The sequence below is a fragment of the Pinus tabuliformis genome, chromosome 7, assembly GCF_031772625.1.
Source record: "Pinus tabuliformis cultivar Carrire ecotype Pingquan chromosome 7, CPIR1, whole genome shotgun sequence".
Lineage (NCBI taxonomy): Eukaryota > Viridiplantae > Streptophyta > Pinopsida > Pinales > Pinaceae > Pinus > Pinus tabuliformis.
Window position 1 is genome coordinate 470015168 of NC_142293.1, and position 18526 is coordinate 470033693.

The 18526-nt window shown below is 44.5% G+C and overlaps 1 protein-coding gene across 1 annotated transcript; it reads left to right on the forward strand.

Moving 5' to 3' along the window:
• Positions 1–6017: 6017 nt before the first annotated feature.
• Positions 6018–6689, forward strand: LOC149247979 (protein LOW PSII ACCUMULATION 1, chloroplastic-like). Its single transcript, XM_089446677.1, has one exon. The coding sequence runs from the start codon at positions 6018–6020 to the stop codon at positions 6687–6689; it is 672 nt and encodes a 223-aa protein (XP_089302803.1).
• Positions 6690–18526: the final 11837 nt, after the last annotated feature.

Sequence of the window (18526 nt, forward strand, 5' to 3'; positions counted from 1 at the left end):
CGAATTTCTCTTGTCCTATCCACTCTCGATGAGAGGGCCTGGAGTCCTCCTGGTCAAATCTGTTAAACACACATGGACAACAACATAATCTGAAAGATAAAACATGAGAGAATACATTTTTATTAACAAGAGATATACATTTATAGTACATGGTTTGACCGTTGGGTTGTGTTGACCACTACGTGTCAACTTCCCAGCAGTACACCCCCTTTTTTTCGCAAAAAGGGATAGCGCTTGATCGACATGTTCGTGCCATTCGACAATCATCGACAGCTTGATCAATTTATGTTGTAAACCCAGTCTGCATATTTAATTGTAAATAATCTTAGCAGAGTTGAGTCATGTATGTAAATTGCCTAGGTGGACCTAATTTTCTAGTGATAATCTACGTTCCGGAAGGTTTTTTGTCTCACCGATCCATGATCGGCAGAGTTTTCCTTCAGCCTAACCCCAAAGCCGGAATGGATTTTGTCATTAGAATCTTAGGAGAATCCTAGTGTGTTAATTTGCTAGATTATAGTTGTGTCGCAGAACTAGGTGGTTTATGAGGGTCTATGTCAAATGGGTTTTTCCCCTTAAGATGTAAAGTTGTAAAAGTCATGATGTAAAGTGTCTTGAGGGTTAGAAAATGTTTTTAATCCCCTCATAAGTCCTAAGTCCTAGGTCCTAGGTGATTTTTCCAAAGGCTAAGTTCGAGGATCCATTTAAAAATAAATTACAAAAATAAAAATAAATGAAAAATTAAAAAAAAAAAATATAATAAAAATAATAAAATAATAAAATAAAGTAAAAACTTAAAAAATAATAAAATAATAATATTTTGAGTAAATAAATGCAGAATTTCAATTTTTAATGCATTAAAAAATTTGACGGATGAGATTAAGAGATGTCTTGATCCTCATCGACGGTCGAGATCATTTTGACATGGATCACTCGAACTAGCTGTTGGGAATTTTTCCTTTAAATAGGGTGCTAGGGGTCATTTGAGAGATGGGATCTGAGAGTCTGGTGCTAAAGAAAGCTCTCTTGTAGTCATTTTTGTGCAATAAAGAAGACTTTGGGGTTAAAAATCTTGTTGGTGTTACTCTTCTGAAAATGCTGTAAGATTGTTCTATTTTTTCTGCATAATTTTATTTTCAGCCATTAATGATAGCTTAATGAAGATTGATCTAGGCACAGGTATCTTGTCTGATCTTTGGGGTTTGAATGATAGTTTAGATTCTGAAATATAGTGGCAGGTATCTCCATTTGATCGGGGTTTCACTATTGTTTTCTCCTTCTATGTTGATGGTTGATTTTAAGCTGTGCAGGAAATCCTTTTTTTTCAGATTACCGGGCGTTAGGGGAAGTTCTCGGCTGAACCAGCCAACTCCCGGGTTGTGTTTTCTGAAAGAGCCCAGCCAGTTCTTGATCCCGGGCTTATCATTCGAAATATTTTTTTTATGCATGCAGGGTTTTCTGAAGCATTTTACATTAAAATTAAATTCTGACAATATTACTGCGATTATTGATAAATCTGGCTGTTGTAGAGCTATAAATTTTGAAATTTTGGACCGGTTTGTAGGATTTCACTTCAAATCTTTGCATATACTTTCCGGATTTTTTGTTTTCCATCTGCAGGTCTGAGATAAAATTCTGGTGGAAAATTGAGTTTTGCAGGGTTTGCTATTTTGCTGTCCAGAGGTTTCAGATATCAGTTGTTTTCAAATCTGGGGTTTCATTATTTACAGGAAGTTAATTTTTATGTGTTCCCATCAAATTCCAACTCTGCCTGTACACTGCCAATGTTTCTCTTCCTCTCCAAACACGTTTTTTGATTTCTCAGCCGTCTTTTCCTTTCACCGCCGTCCTGCCATCAGCCTGGTCTCAGCAACGCAGCTCCATCAAACCCCATCTGCTCTTCATCGATCAACCTGCAACTCATCCAAACGCTGCTCCATGCACCTGCAAAATACATCGCCGTCTTTCCCTCACACACCTTACGCCAACTGCAGAAGATCACATTTTTTACATACACAGGCTTAGGCAAACGATTCAAAGTTTTTTGGGGCGTTGGATCAGCGTGCATCTTCCGTCGGACCACCTGCAAGTTAATTCCTCCCGCGTGTTTCAAGTTTTCGTCCTGCTATCCACGTGAAGGACATCGGGCTGCTTGCAAAACTGCGTGAGTCCTTCCACGCTGTTGCTGCATGCATCTGTCCGCCATCAAAGAAAAAACCTGCATCGGGCCCCTTGCAAAACTGCGTGAGTCCTTCCACGCTATTGCTGTATGCATCTGTCCGCCATATACGGGCCAGTGTTTTACTTTCATTGCGTTGATGGTAAGGTAACGTTAGTTTAGGTTTACTTTTGTATTTTTATTGTGTATTAAATTTAAGTTTTATTTAGGTTCTGTTTACGCATTAGATTAGTTTGAATTTAGTTATAAATTTATTTTCATTTCTTTTGGTTAGAGCTTTAGACTTTAGTTTTAGTTTAGATTTAAATTTTAGTCTTGTTTGATTTAAAAATAAATAAAAAATAAAAAATAAAAGAAATTATGTATATATTTTTATTTTTATTTTTTGTTTAGTTCATGAATTTAACTTAGGGTGTAGTTCTAGGGTTAGAATTAAGTTTCATTTTGTATTATTTTAAATCAAACCAAAAACTCAAAAAAAAGGGAATAAAAAAAAAAAAAAAAAATTATAAAGGCATCTAAAAGTTCTTTTTTTAACTTTAGATTAGATTTTATTTTATTTAGGATTTTAGTTTTGTTAAATTTTTACATTCAAAATTTTATTAAAAAAAAAAAAAATTCTTTTCTTATGGTCTAGGTTTATTTTTATTTAGGTTAAAGGTAAATAATAAATTTTTTGAGAAGACTTAACAAAGTCTTGGAATTTTTATTTTGGCAAATTTTGCAGTTGTTTATGTTCCATTTCTCTATGGCTAAATGTGCATTGAATTTTTATTTATAAGTTGGCTATGTGAAAGTGGTGGCGGCTAGCATTTAAATTTTATGATCTTTTAAAGCATTTAATTTTTCTTGAAGTTTAATTGCTGGATCATCGTTAAGGCGTTGTGCATTTGTGGAAAATCTTACATCGCTTAGGTTTTTGCTTATAAATGATTGTTAATCATGGAATTATAAAGTTCATATTTCTGCAGCTTTCGATAAACAATCGTTTAATCATTAACTCCATAAGGCACTGATCTATTTACTTAATAAAATCATTTTAGTCCTTGTTTCTTCGTGTCTCCCAACCCAACTGATTCACAGTTGGTCAATCATTTTCCCATAGGGTCTACCCCCCTTAGCTGCGGGAGACAGGCTTAAACGGAGAGATCGGGGATCAGAGTGACAGCCCCCGGTCTGAGCGTTGTTGTGTCAATCTGTGCGACAACAGGTTCCACATCCCAAGGTCTCTTGGACTTACTTTTGTTTATTCCGCTTCCACACTAACCAATTGAGGATTAGGTGTCCAACATTCCCCCCCCCCTTAATCTGAAGGGTTATGTATGAGTCCAAGAAGAGAGATGTAATACAAAATGTGCAAAAATGCATGGCAGCACTAGGCTGAATGTGCTCTCTGAATTGTTGGTATAAAAGGCGGTGGTTTAAGGATGACCACCAACACTGGAATGCTTAGTGCAGTTCCCAAAACTCTTCCAAAACTGGCAAGAAGCTGAAGTCTTCTACTAGAGGAAGTGCTCCTATTGTTTTGAAGAGGGAAACCTTCAACCAATAAAGGGAGGTCTCACCCCGCATAAAAATGAGAACTTCAACCTGAAAAGGGAAGTGTCAACCTGTGATGGTTTAAGGATGACCAACAACTCTGGAATGCTTAGTGCAATTCCTGGAACTCTTCCAAGTCTGGCAGGAAGATAAAGTCTTCTGCTAGAGGAAGTGTCCTCAATTTCCTTCCTGGAATACTTCCGACACTGGTAAGAAGCTGAAGTCTTCTGCTAGAGGAAGTGTCCCAGATTACCAACTGAAGGCATGCTCATGGGCATCTTTGTTTCTGGCTACAACTCTAAATCTGGTATGGCAGGTTGTGGCTCAGGCTTGCTTGATGTGGCTTTGAAGCTTGTAGATGACCATCATTTCCCTCCCTGTCAGATACAAGGTGAGATGATGGAGAAAATTCAACTGCAAGACTGTTCAATACTCTTGTACAAGTTCTGACGTGTGACTAAAATATCTTCTTGGCTGTTGATGCCCATTTCCAAGAAGCGATCCATCCAAGATGAATCTTTGTTCTTGCAGGACGTTTGTTTCTGAAGCATCTACGTGAAGAATGGGTGGTTTTATGACAGTGCTTACATGGATGAAGATCAAAACAATGATCTTTCAAATGGCCAACTCGGTCACAGTGTTGGCATTTCACAATCTGTTGTTGTTGTGGAAGAGGAGCAGAATCTGGAACAACTGGAGGTGAACTGTCATGAATAAATCCAACACTTTGAAATTGGATTGGTTTGGAGTAGTCTGGAATATGAAAGGACAAGTCCTTGTCATATCCAAGACCGGTTCTGTGCTTGTTATGGACAAGCTCTTCCCAAGGTCTGATGATGGGCTTGGGAAGTGCAAACTGAACTTCTGCATCTGCATGTACAACTGCTGCTTTATGGGAGTATGTTTCAATCTTCTGAACAGAAACAGAGTCAGAATGATGACTCCTCTGTTTTAATTCGTCTTGCTGTCGCTGAGTTTCGAGCTGCAAAAAATCAATTTCTCTTGTGCATTTTGTAGACAAACCTGAATGTCTGTGAGAGAAACTTTGTTGACTTTTAATATATCATGATTAGTAGACAATATCAGAGTTTTGAGCAACTCTAATACTTCATTGATTCTGGCCATTTTTTCTTCAATGTCAGAATTACACCTTAAAAACTGATCACAACTACTACTTAATGCAGAAAAGTAATACCCACTAGCAATATCCTTTATAAATGTGCAGCAGATGATCAGTGTGCAACCAGCAAGCACCAATTACAATCTATTACATAAAAATAAGAGTTTACTCATGACCAGCATTATGTTCTGACAATACAACTGACTAAACTTTTCTCCACAAAAGATTATTTTTATTTGTCAAAACAATCATTGTCTTTATACAACTCACCAAACTCTTATGCAACAGTAGAATCAAGGAATCAATGCATATATATGTAGATAAAAACTATAATGAGTTTTAAATGCAATGCCACAACTGGGTAGCAGCAACTGCAAACTTGCTTGGATCCTTCAAATATTCCTTCACTTTCTCGGCCAGTGGAAAAGAATAGTCAAGTTCAATAGCCACTGCTAATACATTCTTGTAACCATTGATGATAGCATGTGGAACAGCCTCGAAACCCTGGGGTGAAACTTTGTTACAAGTTTTTCCAAAACAAGTGCTTACAACATCATCAATTTCTTCATATAAAATAAGCAAGACTGCAGTGAATGGCAGCACTCAAAAAAACACGCAAAAACTTAGCACATTTAGGAGGACATCTCTCTCAGCCCTTACAGAAAATAATCATCTTTTCTCCACGAAATGAAACTATTGATCTTCAGTTCAGCAGCGAGCAATGAATTAGCTTGCTCGAGATCTAAGAGGCCAAACAGTGATAATATATATTTTTTTCTCGATATCATGAAGTTTGACATCAAATGACCAAGGCTAGAAATTAGAAACAACTTTCTCTTCATTTACTCCCTCGAGAAATAGATATACCTTTTGTTGAATAGTAGTGAAAGGAACATCAACTGCATGTGTTTAACAATAAGCACAGACATAAACGAGCGCCATATAGAATCATCAATTAAAGAGTGAAGGGATCTTCATTTCTCCCGTCTCCTCCCTATCATTCCATTTACCTCGGGAATGAGAGCAGCAATGTCCTGGGCGAGGGCCAATACCAGTGTTGATATACCAAGAAGAAAAGTACACCACATTTCACACGCCAACTCACCGCATTTTCTCAATTCAACAATAAGACATCTCGTAAGCTCCTGCTACATTACCACTACTTGCTTGCATTTTAACATGTATTTTCCTTCAACAATAAGACGGAATCCTCTTGTTGGGCGAAGTATGAAGCTATGTGGATCGAGCCCATGTCGTTTCGGGCTGCTGAAGCTGCTGCCTCTTCAAAGTAAAGGCCATGGAACACATGGAGATGCTATTGTCCGTTGTTCTGCTAATCTTGGAAATCGATCTACTGCGGAAATCAGTACTGCAGCAAAGATAAGAAGTGAAGTCCTTTCTCCATTCCGGATTGTCAGGATGTTTTTCTATCTTGCATTTATAGCAAGTGGTGGTCTTGGAGGCCTGATTGTCATAACTCGCTTGATTGCTGCACTGAGAAATGCTCCAAATGCAGATCTAGCTCCAAAGATCCTCAAGGGGTTGGGTATTGACTTGACTGCAGTTGCCTTGTTTGCCTTTCTCTACACAAGGGAACTAAAGGCTCAGAATGCACAACTGGCAAAGCTCTCAAGGGAAGAAACCCTTGCTAATCCGAAGTTAGAGGTCAATGGGAAGGAGGTAGTTCCTATCACCAAGTTAAGAGGACTTGCCCGTCTCATTATAGTTGCTGGACTTGCTGCCTTCATTGAAGATGCCTTTAGAATGAGTGATCCTTTCACCAAGGATTTATTGGATCAAGGAGTGAGGGTGGTCTATATTGCCACTGATGGTTTGGTACCCAACTTATAGGCCTTAAATGTAGATTCTAATTCAATTGACGAAAACGATGATGAAAAACTACGTTCTATTAGTAGAAGAAAAAGCCTATGGAAGTTGACGCCCATTTATACTTCGGAATGAGTACTGAGAGTATACATGTACGCAGGTTTGAGACGTAACAACGATGCCACAAATGTAATAAATACCACCAGGCTTCTATTGTGCAGGATATCATTCAACAGAAATCAGGAATATGAAGGAGCAATGTAAAGGTCGGCGTGTAGAGAGGAATTGCTCATCATTTTATACAATCGGTGCATTTTTTTCTGAAACAAATCTCTGCTCATACTCAAAGCCGCGACCGCCCGTCTAATATTTTCCTCCTTGAACCTCTCGCAGGACCAATACTAGGCATCCAACGCAGGAACGTTACCTACATAAATAATGCGAGTTCGATGAATTTTATAACGGAGAAGCAGCACAGTTGCCCAGATGTCGATATGAAAACGCGCTCACACATCAACAGGTTCAGAGTGAGGACAGAAATTGGCTGTTGGAGAATGTATGGAGTGCAGGTCTGGCAAGGGTCAGTGTTGGTATTTCTTAAGTGCGCAGAGAATAATTGCAACGAAATTACCAACGTTTCTATTGCATAAATAAAGCAGAGGCGTAGAGAGGTAGACAGAGAATCCACAGACCTGTCAGAACAGTTTATTTTCTGCACAGAAAGGCCATAAAACAAATGGCTCAAAGTAATTATGCAGGGCAGGAATATGCCTGCTCTAATAACATGTTAAACACACATGGGCAACAACATAATCTGAAAGATAAAACATGAGAGAATAGATTTTTATTAACAAGAGATATACATTTATAGTACATGGTTTGACCGTTGGGTTGCACATCCCAAGGTCTCTTGGACTTCCTTTTGTCTATTCCGCTTCCACACTAACCCATTGAGGATTAGATGTCCAACAAAATCTCTCTATGAGCCTCCATGTGAACTCCTTGTAAGACATAATGCTTGCATGACTGTAATGTTCCAAAATAGAAATTTACAAAGATAACAAAGACATGCAACAATTACAACACAAAAATTTACTCAGTAAACACACATGTAAACAGAAATTTTGCCCGGAACACCAAATTGGCCAATTTTCATTAATTATAATTGCTGGAGTACAATATGAGATGGAAGGAGTGCACTTGGGCTTGCACAAGGAAAGCTACAAGCCTCAGGTGGATGATACAATAGTGCCCAGCTGCTGTAATCTTTGTTGCCTCCAAAACACTGCATTGTCTCAAAACTGCTATGCTAGATGACTTTCAGCTCTTATTAACCCCTCAAAACAAACCATAAATTTCTGCAACTTTGGGGATGTACTCCTCTCCAAAAACCTAGAAAAACTCAGAAAGGGTTTTGCCTGGTTTTGACTTGCCAATTTTGACCCCTTGGGGATTGTCCCTCCTCCAACGCTGGTTCTCACTGCTTGCAACTGAAACTGCTGTAACTTGCTGCCACAAGACTGGAAACCTCCCCAAATTAGGCTCCCAACAATCTCTCCGCAACCCAGATCCCAAATCCTCTGGCTAAACCTCCAACCAAGAGTCCCTCTCTAGTGACTGCACAGTCCTGAGTGAGGATGATGTAGTCCCTCCAATCTGCAGTTCGAACTAGATGTATGACTGGATATACTGCTGCAAATTCTCCTCCACAAGATGACAATTCGATGTGGGCAATGGAAGCCCTCCTAGGGTGGCACTCGAAGTCCACCGAAGAGAGGGATGAGCTTCACTCCTTGGGAAGCTCTTGTGCTGAACAACACTTTGTAGCTTAGCTAAACAACCAAAGCAACAATGAAATTCTCCAATGATCAAAAGCCCCAAATGTTGCTCACTTCATCCTATTTATGCTTTCTCCCTTGGGCCCCACGTGGGTCCCATCAAATATTTCGATCCCCACTTAGGAAATTCGAATTGCCTTCATGGGGTGCGTATTTTTGGGTGGGTGAGTGGCCCCCACAATCCACTAAAAGCACATCGACCCCCTTTTCCTAAGTTCTCCCACATATTTGCCTAAAGCCAAAAATACCAAAATTGCCAAAATTGATTTTCTCCTCACCTTGGGAAAATTATTAGGAAGGGACATTATAGTCCTCCCCTCCAGATGTTGCTTGTCCCCAAGCAACTGCAAAATTGGATGTTGCAAGATTTGTTCACTTTCCCACGTGGCATCCTCTTCTGGCAAATCCTTCCATTTGACCAGGTACTCCCAGATCACCCTGTTCCTCAACTTCTTCTCCCAGGTCTCCAATATGATCTCTGGTGTCAAAACCAAGTGCCCCTCATCATCCAAGGGAGGCAACTCAACTGCTGTTGTGATATGTTGTCCCAATGCCTTTTTCAGGCATGAAACATGGAATACGTTGTGAATCCAGCTCTCCTTAGGTAGCTCTAATTCGTAGGCCACCTCTCCCACCTTCCGGACCACCTTATATGACCCATAAAACCATGGGCGAAGCTTCTCTTCCCCTTTCTGGTTGAGCGTGGATTTCCTGTAAGGCTATAGGCATAAGAAGACGATGCCCCCTACCTCAAAGTGCCTCTCCAACTTGTGTTTATCGACATAGACCTTTTGTTGATTCTGGGCCACCTGCAAGTTGTTCTTGAGAGCTCGGAGAATCTCCTGGCTCTCTTGAACCCAATCCTTTGCCCCTGGGGCCCTGCTATCTCCAAACACCATGTCAAAAAAGGAAAGTGCATCATACCCATAAAGTGCTCGGAAAGGGTCATACTGATGGACATGTGATAAGTAGTGTTGTAGCAAAACTCCTTGAGGTGTAGCCACTTAACCCATGCTCTCTGTTGTCCAGTCACATAGTTGCGCAGGTACCCTTCCAGCCACTTGTTCACGATCTTTGTCTGCCCGTCGGTTTGGGGATGATAGCTAGTGCTGGGTGTAAGTTCTGTACCCACTAACCGGAACAACTCCTGCCAAAAAGCCCCCATAAACCTATTGTCCCTATCACTCACAATGGTCTTGGGGAGACCATGCAACCGGAAAACCTCCCGAAAGAACAACTCAGCCACCTGGGAGGCTGAAGATCTTGTTGGGATAGCAAAGAAGTGGGCGAACTTGGTCAGTCTATTGACCACCACATAGATGCAGTCCTGCCCCTATGCTGCTGGAAGTCTCGTGATGAAATCCATGGATATGCTCTCCCACTTCCTCTCCGGAATGGGGAGCGGCTGTAGCAAACCGGCTGGGTGACTCAGCTCCACTTTGTTCCTCTGGCAATCCACACACTCTCTCACATGTTTCAACACATCTCCTTTAAGACCCTGCCAGGAGAACCTCTCCCTGACGGTACGGTATGTCTTGAGGAAACCTGGGTGCCCTGCTAGTGGAGAATCATGGGCTGCCTGCATGATCCTCTCCTTCAGCTGAGATCCTAGCACTAAATAAATCTGGTCCTTGTAGTAGATCACATCGTCCATCACCCGGAATCAGTCATCTCGGTGCATGCCATCCAAAATGTCGCAAGCCTGTCTATCCTTGGAGTACTCAACCAATAGTTGAGCCTTCCAATCCTGTGTGACATCCATCAGAGATAGAGCTGCGGGTCTCCTAGAGAGGGCATCAGCTACCATGTTGTGTTTTCCCTTCACATACTCTATCTCAAAGTCGTAAGCCTGGAACTTACTCACCCATTTCTGCTGCCTCTCCTCTAAGGACTGCTACTCAAGGAGGAAGCGAAGACTGTTGTGATCCGTCTTCACTTTGAATCGGTTGCCCACTAAATACTGCCTGAATTTGGCCAGTGCATGCATCACTGCCAACATCTCCTTGTCGTACACAGAGTACAACCGCTCGTGAGGTTGCAATTTCCTGCTCTCAAATGCAATAGGATGCCCCCCCTGTGTCAAAACGGCCCCAATCCCTTCACTGGATGCATCGCACTCTAGCACAAATGGCTGTGTGAAATCTAGGAAGGCTAAGATCAGACAACTGCTCATTACCCTCTTGAGGCGCGTGAAGGCCTCCTCTGCCCCCTACGTCCACAGAAAAGCTCCCCTCTTTGTCAAATCCGTGATAACCTTCTCACAAATCTTCGATAGTACATACAAATGCCCAGGAAACCCCTCAGCTTTGTCACGTTCCTGGGTTTGCGACAATCTAGAATTGCCCGAATCTTCTTCTGATGCACCTTCACTCCATCCTCCCAATCACATGCCCCGAATACAACATCTCTCTTAGCCCGAACTCGGACAACTTTGCATACAACTGCTGCTCCTCAAGTATGCCGAGCACCTCCTCTAAATGCTGAAGATGCTCCTCCCATTTTCTGTTGTAAATGAGTATGCCGTCAAAGAAGACTAGAACAAAACGTCTCAACTGTCTATGTATAAAACATGTGATTCATACAGGACTGGAATGTGGCTGGAGCATTGGTTAGCCCAAAGGGCATCACCAAGAACTCAAAGTGTCCGTAATGGCAGCGAAAGGTAGTCTTCGGAATATCCTGCTCCCTCATGCGAATCTGATGGTACCTTGAGTGCAAATCTATCTTAGAGAAGTATTTAGCTCCCCTAAGCTCGTCCATCAGCTCATCTATGCGCGGGATGGGGTACCTGTTCTTCAAGGTCTTTTTATTGAGAGCTCGGTAGTCTATGCACATGCGCAATGTCCCATCTTTCTTCTTCACTAGCACCACGGAAGAAGCAAATGGACTCGAGCTAGGCCTAATGTGCCCCACCCTCAACAACTCCTTAATGGCCCACTCTATCTCATCCTTATAGGCCTTCAATTGCCTATAAGGGGTGGTGATGACTGTGTTCACCCCCTCCTCTAGCTCAATGATGTGTGCAAATCCATGGTCTGGTGGTCTACCTAGTGGGACATCCCCAAAAACCCCCTGGTGCTTCTCCAACAGGGCTAGTATATCTAGATGTATGACCTACGTCTTTTTCCCTAACTCCGAAATCTATAGCTCAACTGCCCACTCCACATCTCCATGGCGCAGATCTGCCTCCATCCAGTGGGCTGAAACTATTTGAGGGGGATACGAGTGCATGCCCCTCAGTATTACTCAGTATTATCGGCTTCCCATCTGGACCTTGGAACTCCATCTCGAGCATCTGCCATTCAGTGGTGACCTTCCCCAACGCATACAACCACTGGACACCCAAAACCACATTGATGTCTAGGACATCAACCACAAAGAAATGGTCAGTGAGTGAGTAGTTCCCCATCTTCACGGTCAACTCGGGAACATACTTGGTACATTGCATGGTCCGGTCTCCGGGTACCAAAACTGAGAACCCCTCATATGTGGCTGTCTGGATGCCCCTACGCTCCACCATCTGGGAATCAATAAAATTGTGTGTGGCCCCAGTGTCAACCACGACTGACACACGTTGCCCTTGCACAATGCCCCTGATTCGGAGTGTCAAATACTTCGGCACACCTCGAAGTGAAGCGAGGACTCCCCCGGTTGGGGCAAACGACCCTCCTCTAGGCAGTGGTGGTGGTGGCCCTCCTGTCGATGGCCCCCCCTCATCTCCCAACTCCTCTCCTGCCTTGACCTCCTCCTCCTCAAGCTCACTATCCGGGAACACCTCGATGAAATGGGCTTTGCCCTCAGTACAATTGTGCCCTGGTGCCCAAGGCAACTGGCATGTGAAGCACAACCTCCTCCTCTCGAGGTCCCTCCGAGTGTCATCGTCCAGCTGGCTACGTCCTCCATCTCTCTGTGGTGGCCTCGCATCTCTGTTCCCCGATGGAGCTGTGGGTCTTGTGGGGACAAAAGCCTAGTTCTTGGGCACTATGTCAATCATGTCCCGGGTCCTAGAAATAGCATCATGTAGTGATGCGAGCTTGTAACCTCTCACCCAACGACGCAGAAGCTCAACAAGCCCTTCCACAAATAGCATGATCAGCCGTGCCTCCGAAATATCTATCACCATCACTGCAAGTCTCTCGAACTCTGTAATGTAGACCTCTACGCTGCCAGTCTGTCTCAAGTGGGCGAGCTCCCGGAAGTGTAGCTCCGGGTCCTTCCTTTCAAACCTCTCCAACAATCTCCTGGTGAACTCCATATAAATGGTGATGTGCCCCAACGTGATCAACCCATGATACCACCACTCTTGGTGTCATGTCCCTTCTCAAACACATTAGTAATAGGGTGCTCCTACACAATTTTACACATTTTTGGCTAGGGAAGAGGGCCCCACACTTTTGACTTAGGGACTTAGGGGCCAAATGGACTTTATTTAGCTGCTAGTGGAATGTGGGGGCCACCCACATAGGAGTTCGAATTAGCCATTCGATATGCTTGGAGGGAAAATCGAATGGGTGGATGGAGGGGCCCACATGAGGCTAAGGGGGCCCAAGGAGTTATAAAGAGAGATCAACTCTCATTTTGTTTTCATCTTGAACATTTGCAAACAAACACTCTTTTGTACGCTTTGTTGCTTAGCGAGTCTACCGGCTGTTTAGCCACGAATCTCTCACGCGGGAGATTCAACCTCTTCTTCGGGGGACCATCCGTGCCCGCCCTAGGGAGGTTGTTCCACAGGAGTTTCAGGGAGTTCAACACAGTCACACACTTAGCCAACAGCGCAGACAGGGAACTGCGTATCTCTTGGGAAGCCAAAATCACGCAGGAGGTGTTGAAAGCCAGCAAGGAGGTTCACTGCTAGCTGGGAGTTCCGGGAGCTGAGGAGGCTGCTTGTTGAGGACATTTTTGTTGGGGTTTGCAGGCAGCTAGGCCAATGCAACAATTGTACGAATTTCTAAGCATAGGGATTGCACAGAGGCCTGTAGTAGCAATTTCATGGGGCTTGGGAGAGCAGTTAATCTTGGGTGTGTTTTCAGAGGGATTTGCAGGCTGTTTCCTGCAAGTCGAATTTGGCAGTAGAAGCTAGGGAGAGGCTCCAAGGAGGCCGAAAATCCAAAGTCAAAACTAGTGAAATTCCCTTCTGGGTTTTGTCCAAGGAGTTCGTGGATAAAAGGATATAATTTTCTGAGCAGTGTTTGGTCACATTCTAGCAAGTCGAAGTCAGCAAGGCAGAAGTTTACTAGGGCAGCGCAGCGCAGAGTGGTGCAGTAGCTGGGTCGTCTTCAACTCAGCTATTTTCCCACCTGGGGTTTGTAGTGCTTGTTCCTTAGGGCAAGCTCAGGTGCACCATTCCATTTCATATTGTATCTTGCCCTCTGATTTTTAATAATATGGCTCAACAGTCCCTGATTGGCAGCGTTTTCATGGATGTCTAATGTGTGTTTTTATTTTTATATGCTGCTGCATTATTTATTTGCTTAATATCACTCACATTCCTACTTAGGAACATTACAGTGGTATCAAAGCATGATCTTGGCCCAGCTATGGGTAACCTGTAAGATCATGGGAGATTTGGGCATGTATGCATAGTGACGAGTTACACCGTACACTACACATGGCTCAAGGGAGATTCAGTATGCAGGAATTTTGGGGTGGAATCCGTTGGATCAATGAGAGGTTGGCTCAGTTGAGGAAGGTGTCAGACCAGATCCATCCTTGTCCTTACAACATAGACACTAGAGGTGCACAAGCCGTTGGAGTACAAACATCTACACTGTGGGGAAAGCCGATAGAATCAGGGCACCAAATCTCCAGAAAAGGAGCAGGCAGGCCAGAGACAGTTAGAGGATGAGTCAAGGAGACGATTTTGCTGGTGGAGACCTAGTCTTAGACACTAGGGACCTGAGGGGAAGATTGAACATGAGGTAGAGGACACGTGGGAGTGTGAGGATCACATTGGTATACCTTGTGTGGCACAAGAGTCACCATTGTTGGAGGCCTCTTTGATAGCACCAGTTGACACCTTGGGGGAGAAAGTAGAGCATACACCCATAGGACCATCCATTGATGAGGTGCTAGGAGACACAGACATGTCCATCGTTGAGAAGGTGACATCCGTTGTTGAGATATCCGAGGTCGTGACCGAGTTTTCAGGTGATAGCAGCGCACGACAGGATGATGAGGTGCCGAGAGACATCACCACCCTTGATGAGGAGCCGATAGGTAAAAGATACCCAGATCTACGATAGAGTTGCGGGATGACAACCACCTACAACAACATGGAGAGCACATAGAGGGGCGTGAGCTAGTCATGGAGGGGCAATTCGTGACTCATGTTGAGCCCATGGTGGAGGAGGATGAGCAATCTTCTTTGGGGCCCACCACTGACTTAGAGCTGTTAGATGCACAGACCGTCAACAGAGTTGCAGTACTTCCAGATAATAGCTCTCTTTGGGCTTATATAGATGGGGCTTGCAACATTGCTAGACTACCTTTGCACCACGGAGAGAGAGATGTAGAGACTCCCTGACAAATTTTATGTGTTGACCAGGATGGTGAGTTGAGGCGACATGAGTTGCGCAGGGTGAAACACTCACAAGATGGAGGGCTTGTTCTATGTGCTAGAGTTTGTGCATTCGATCCCTCTCTTGGGGTTGGATGGCAAGAGATTCTGAGTTGGTACCTAGTGGAGTGGGCTAGACTCATGGAGATGGTCGTAGTCTGGAGTGAAGCTCAGTGGGAGCTCTCAGACATTGAGGGTGCTAGAGGCTCAGGTTGGCATTGGGATCCAGGTGGGGCTTCCTATCCGATATCAAACATGCGGGATGGCTATGGCATTGATGAGGTAGTCAACCCCGTGCCTGAGCGCATGCATTCCTTAGGGGAGTTCTAGTTGATGCTAGTGGCCAGGTGGTTTGTGAGCATACTCCATTGGTTTTTTTGGCATGTTGGTTGCGCATGGGGACGCAGGATGATTAGCATTCTCTGGCACGAGCTGGTTGGAAGAGGTGGCATGGGTATGCCACCAAACCGGATATTGTATGGAGACAATGTTCTCCCATTGAGGTTTAGGACTCAAGGGTCATAGAGGATCGGCACAATAGAGATATCCCCCCTAGCAAGAGTGGAGTTAGGGTGCTTAGGTCTACCAGGATGGACGAGGGGACATGATGCGTGTCATGGTGGGGTCACTATCAGAGTGGTGGATACTTTGGCACATGCGGGATACCATATGTTACAGGGTGGTATGATAGTAGGCATACAAAAGGCTGCACAGAATAAGGTCATAGCTTCTAGTTTTATATAGAGGGATGTGGCCTGATGCATACAGACCCAATTCTAGGCCACAACGCCTAGTGTTGTGCAGGGCTATCCAACGAGGAGCAGTGGCCTATAGAGGAGCATGGAGATACGTGGTGGTATACCACAACATGTCAGTTGACATTGTGGGGTAGGAGGAGTGACTTGCATCGCATTGAGGACGTGCGGGGAGTGACAGGTGCAGTGACACAGGCAAGACACAGGACGATACAGGATGGTATGGTTGTAGCCGGGGGTATTCCATGGTGTACAAAGATAGGTTGTGGTATATAGTGGCATGTCGATGAGTGCGGTGATACTGGGTGGTATGCAGTGGCAGATGATGCAGTGCAGTGGGTGCTTGGAGCGTTACCTCCAAGGAGACTTATGGACAGGGGCAGTAGGTGTACCATTGGATGCATCTCACCTAGGATCGATGAGGACATGGTTGAGCATTTGGTGACACCATGTTTAGCAGAGATAGGGCCTCGAGGGGGTTGTCAGCAGATCCAAGGCAGAGACAGGGACATCCATAGGATTACTCTTGAGCATTCTGGCAGACTCTTGATCATACCCTTTGGGACATACCCACCCATCCTCCTCCAATGTTGCTTACAATCACATAGTGTTTGGTTGTTGCCCCTTGACACTCTCCATTCAGGCAGCAGGGCATGGGAGGCTCACCCTAGGCAGTTGGATGAGACACAACGTGTCATGGGCTGGGAGGACACTCTCCAGTTGAGACACTTGGTAGGTTCACGAGTTGATAGATACAGGCTCAAGGATAGCATGGTTGATTGTCGAGGTAGCATATGTTCCACCCCTAGGCTCACACTTGGGGAGGTGACCGAGAGGGAGTTGTATGGTGCTTTTCCAACTCGACAACTTGAGACATTAGGTGAGCATGAGGTGCGAGGGATGGTAGCCCTTGTTGGCAGGATGATGCTTAGGCTTCTAGCAGGACCAGGGCACATCATCAAGAGTTGGGATAGTAGATCTTGCTGTGTGATTTGGCAAGCGCAGAGTAGTTGGTTATTCGCAACACGGGCTCTTGATGCTCGGTGCCTACCTATTGGATACCTATAGGAGTCAAAGACAAGGCACGGAGGAGTCCCAACAGCTAGCAGCATATCACAACGACAGGTAGAGAGGATTGGGGGTTGTGGACCTCTAGTATGGTTATGGGATCCAGGGATCCAGTGGATTGGTGGGATAATCCACTCCTCAATGAGCATGAGTAGGATAACATGCGAATTGATTCATTCACAGGTAGACACATGGGGAATCACTGAAGCCCTCACCATAGGGCGAGGTAGATTGTTGCTCAAGATTGGGGCCAGCCATGGAGGGATAGGCACTGACACTATTGGGTCGCTTTGGCAGGTTGGGCCTAACCTCGATCATTGCATAGATTGTGGTCGAGACCTATGCGAGAGGAGGCTCTGGTACGAGCATGTTAGACAGTTAGTGATGACCAGGGTGTCGCGGGGTCAGCAGGACAATTTCTTGCTGCGTTGGGCATGGGACCCTAGCATCATAGTACTTAGCAGTTCAGATACCCATAGGGGTGAGCTGGTTTCTATAGGGGAGGGTCATCAAGATTCTCCATCGGGTTTCAGTGATTTGCTAAGGGTGTGGGAGACTTCATCAACATGGCAGGATGGCTAGCAAGAGGATTTCAGGAGGAGCTCATGCAGGAGAGGCTTCATTCACATAGGGATTGAGTTGTATCTTCAAGGGCCCACAATCAGAGTGCATGGGGTGGACTATTCGGTAGAGTAGCTTCATGAGGATTTGGATAGAGTTTTACATCGTCAGGATGCTCTACTTATTGGTGATAGACATAGGGGTTCTAATGCCCATATCTGGTAGGATAGTGAGTGGAGCAAGGGGGGCTTCACGTTGATCAGGTTGGCTTGGGATCCTGGTATCAACAGACTCCTTCACTATAGGATAGTAAAACGATCAGGGACGATCCAATGGCGCATTTGGGACCCTGGTGAAGTTTGCAGTGATAGTGGGAATCCACAGTCAGAGAGGGTGTTTGTTTAGGCATTGCTTGAGAACAAACGATGTTTGGCGCATTATAAGAACTTGCCAGATGAGGATGCCACCTGGAAGGGTGAGCATATTTTGGAGCACCGAGCTTTGAGGTTGCTTGAGGGAAAACAACATTTGGGAGGGGAGGACTGTCATGCCCCTTCTCAAACACATTAGTAACAGGGTGCTGCTACAAAATTTTGCACATTTTTTACTAAGGAAGAGGGCCACACACTTTCGACTTAGGGACATAGGGGCCAAATGGACTTTTTTTAGCTGCTAGTGGAATGTGGGGGCCACCCACATAGGAGTTCGAATTAGCCATTCGATATGCTTGGAGGGAAAATTGAATGGGTGGATGGAGGGGCCCACATGAGGCTAAGGGGGCCCAAGGAGTTATAAAGAGAGATCAGCTCTCATTTTGTTTTCATCTTGAACATTTGCAAACAAACACTCTTTTGTACGCTCTGCTGCTTAGCGAGTCTACCAGTTGTTTAGCTACGAATCTCTCACGCGGGAGATTCAACCTCTTCTTTGGGGGACCTTCCGTGCTTGCCCTAGGGACGTCGTTCCATAGGAGTTTCAGGGAGTTCAACATAGTCACACACTTCAGCCAACAACGCAGAGAGGGAACTGCGTATTTCCTGGGCAGCCAGAAACACGCAGGAGGAGTTGGAAGCCAACAAG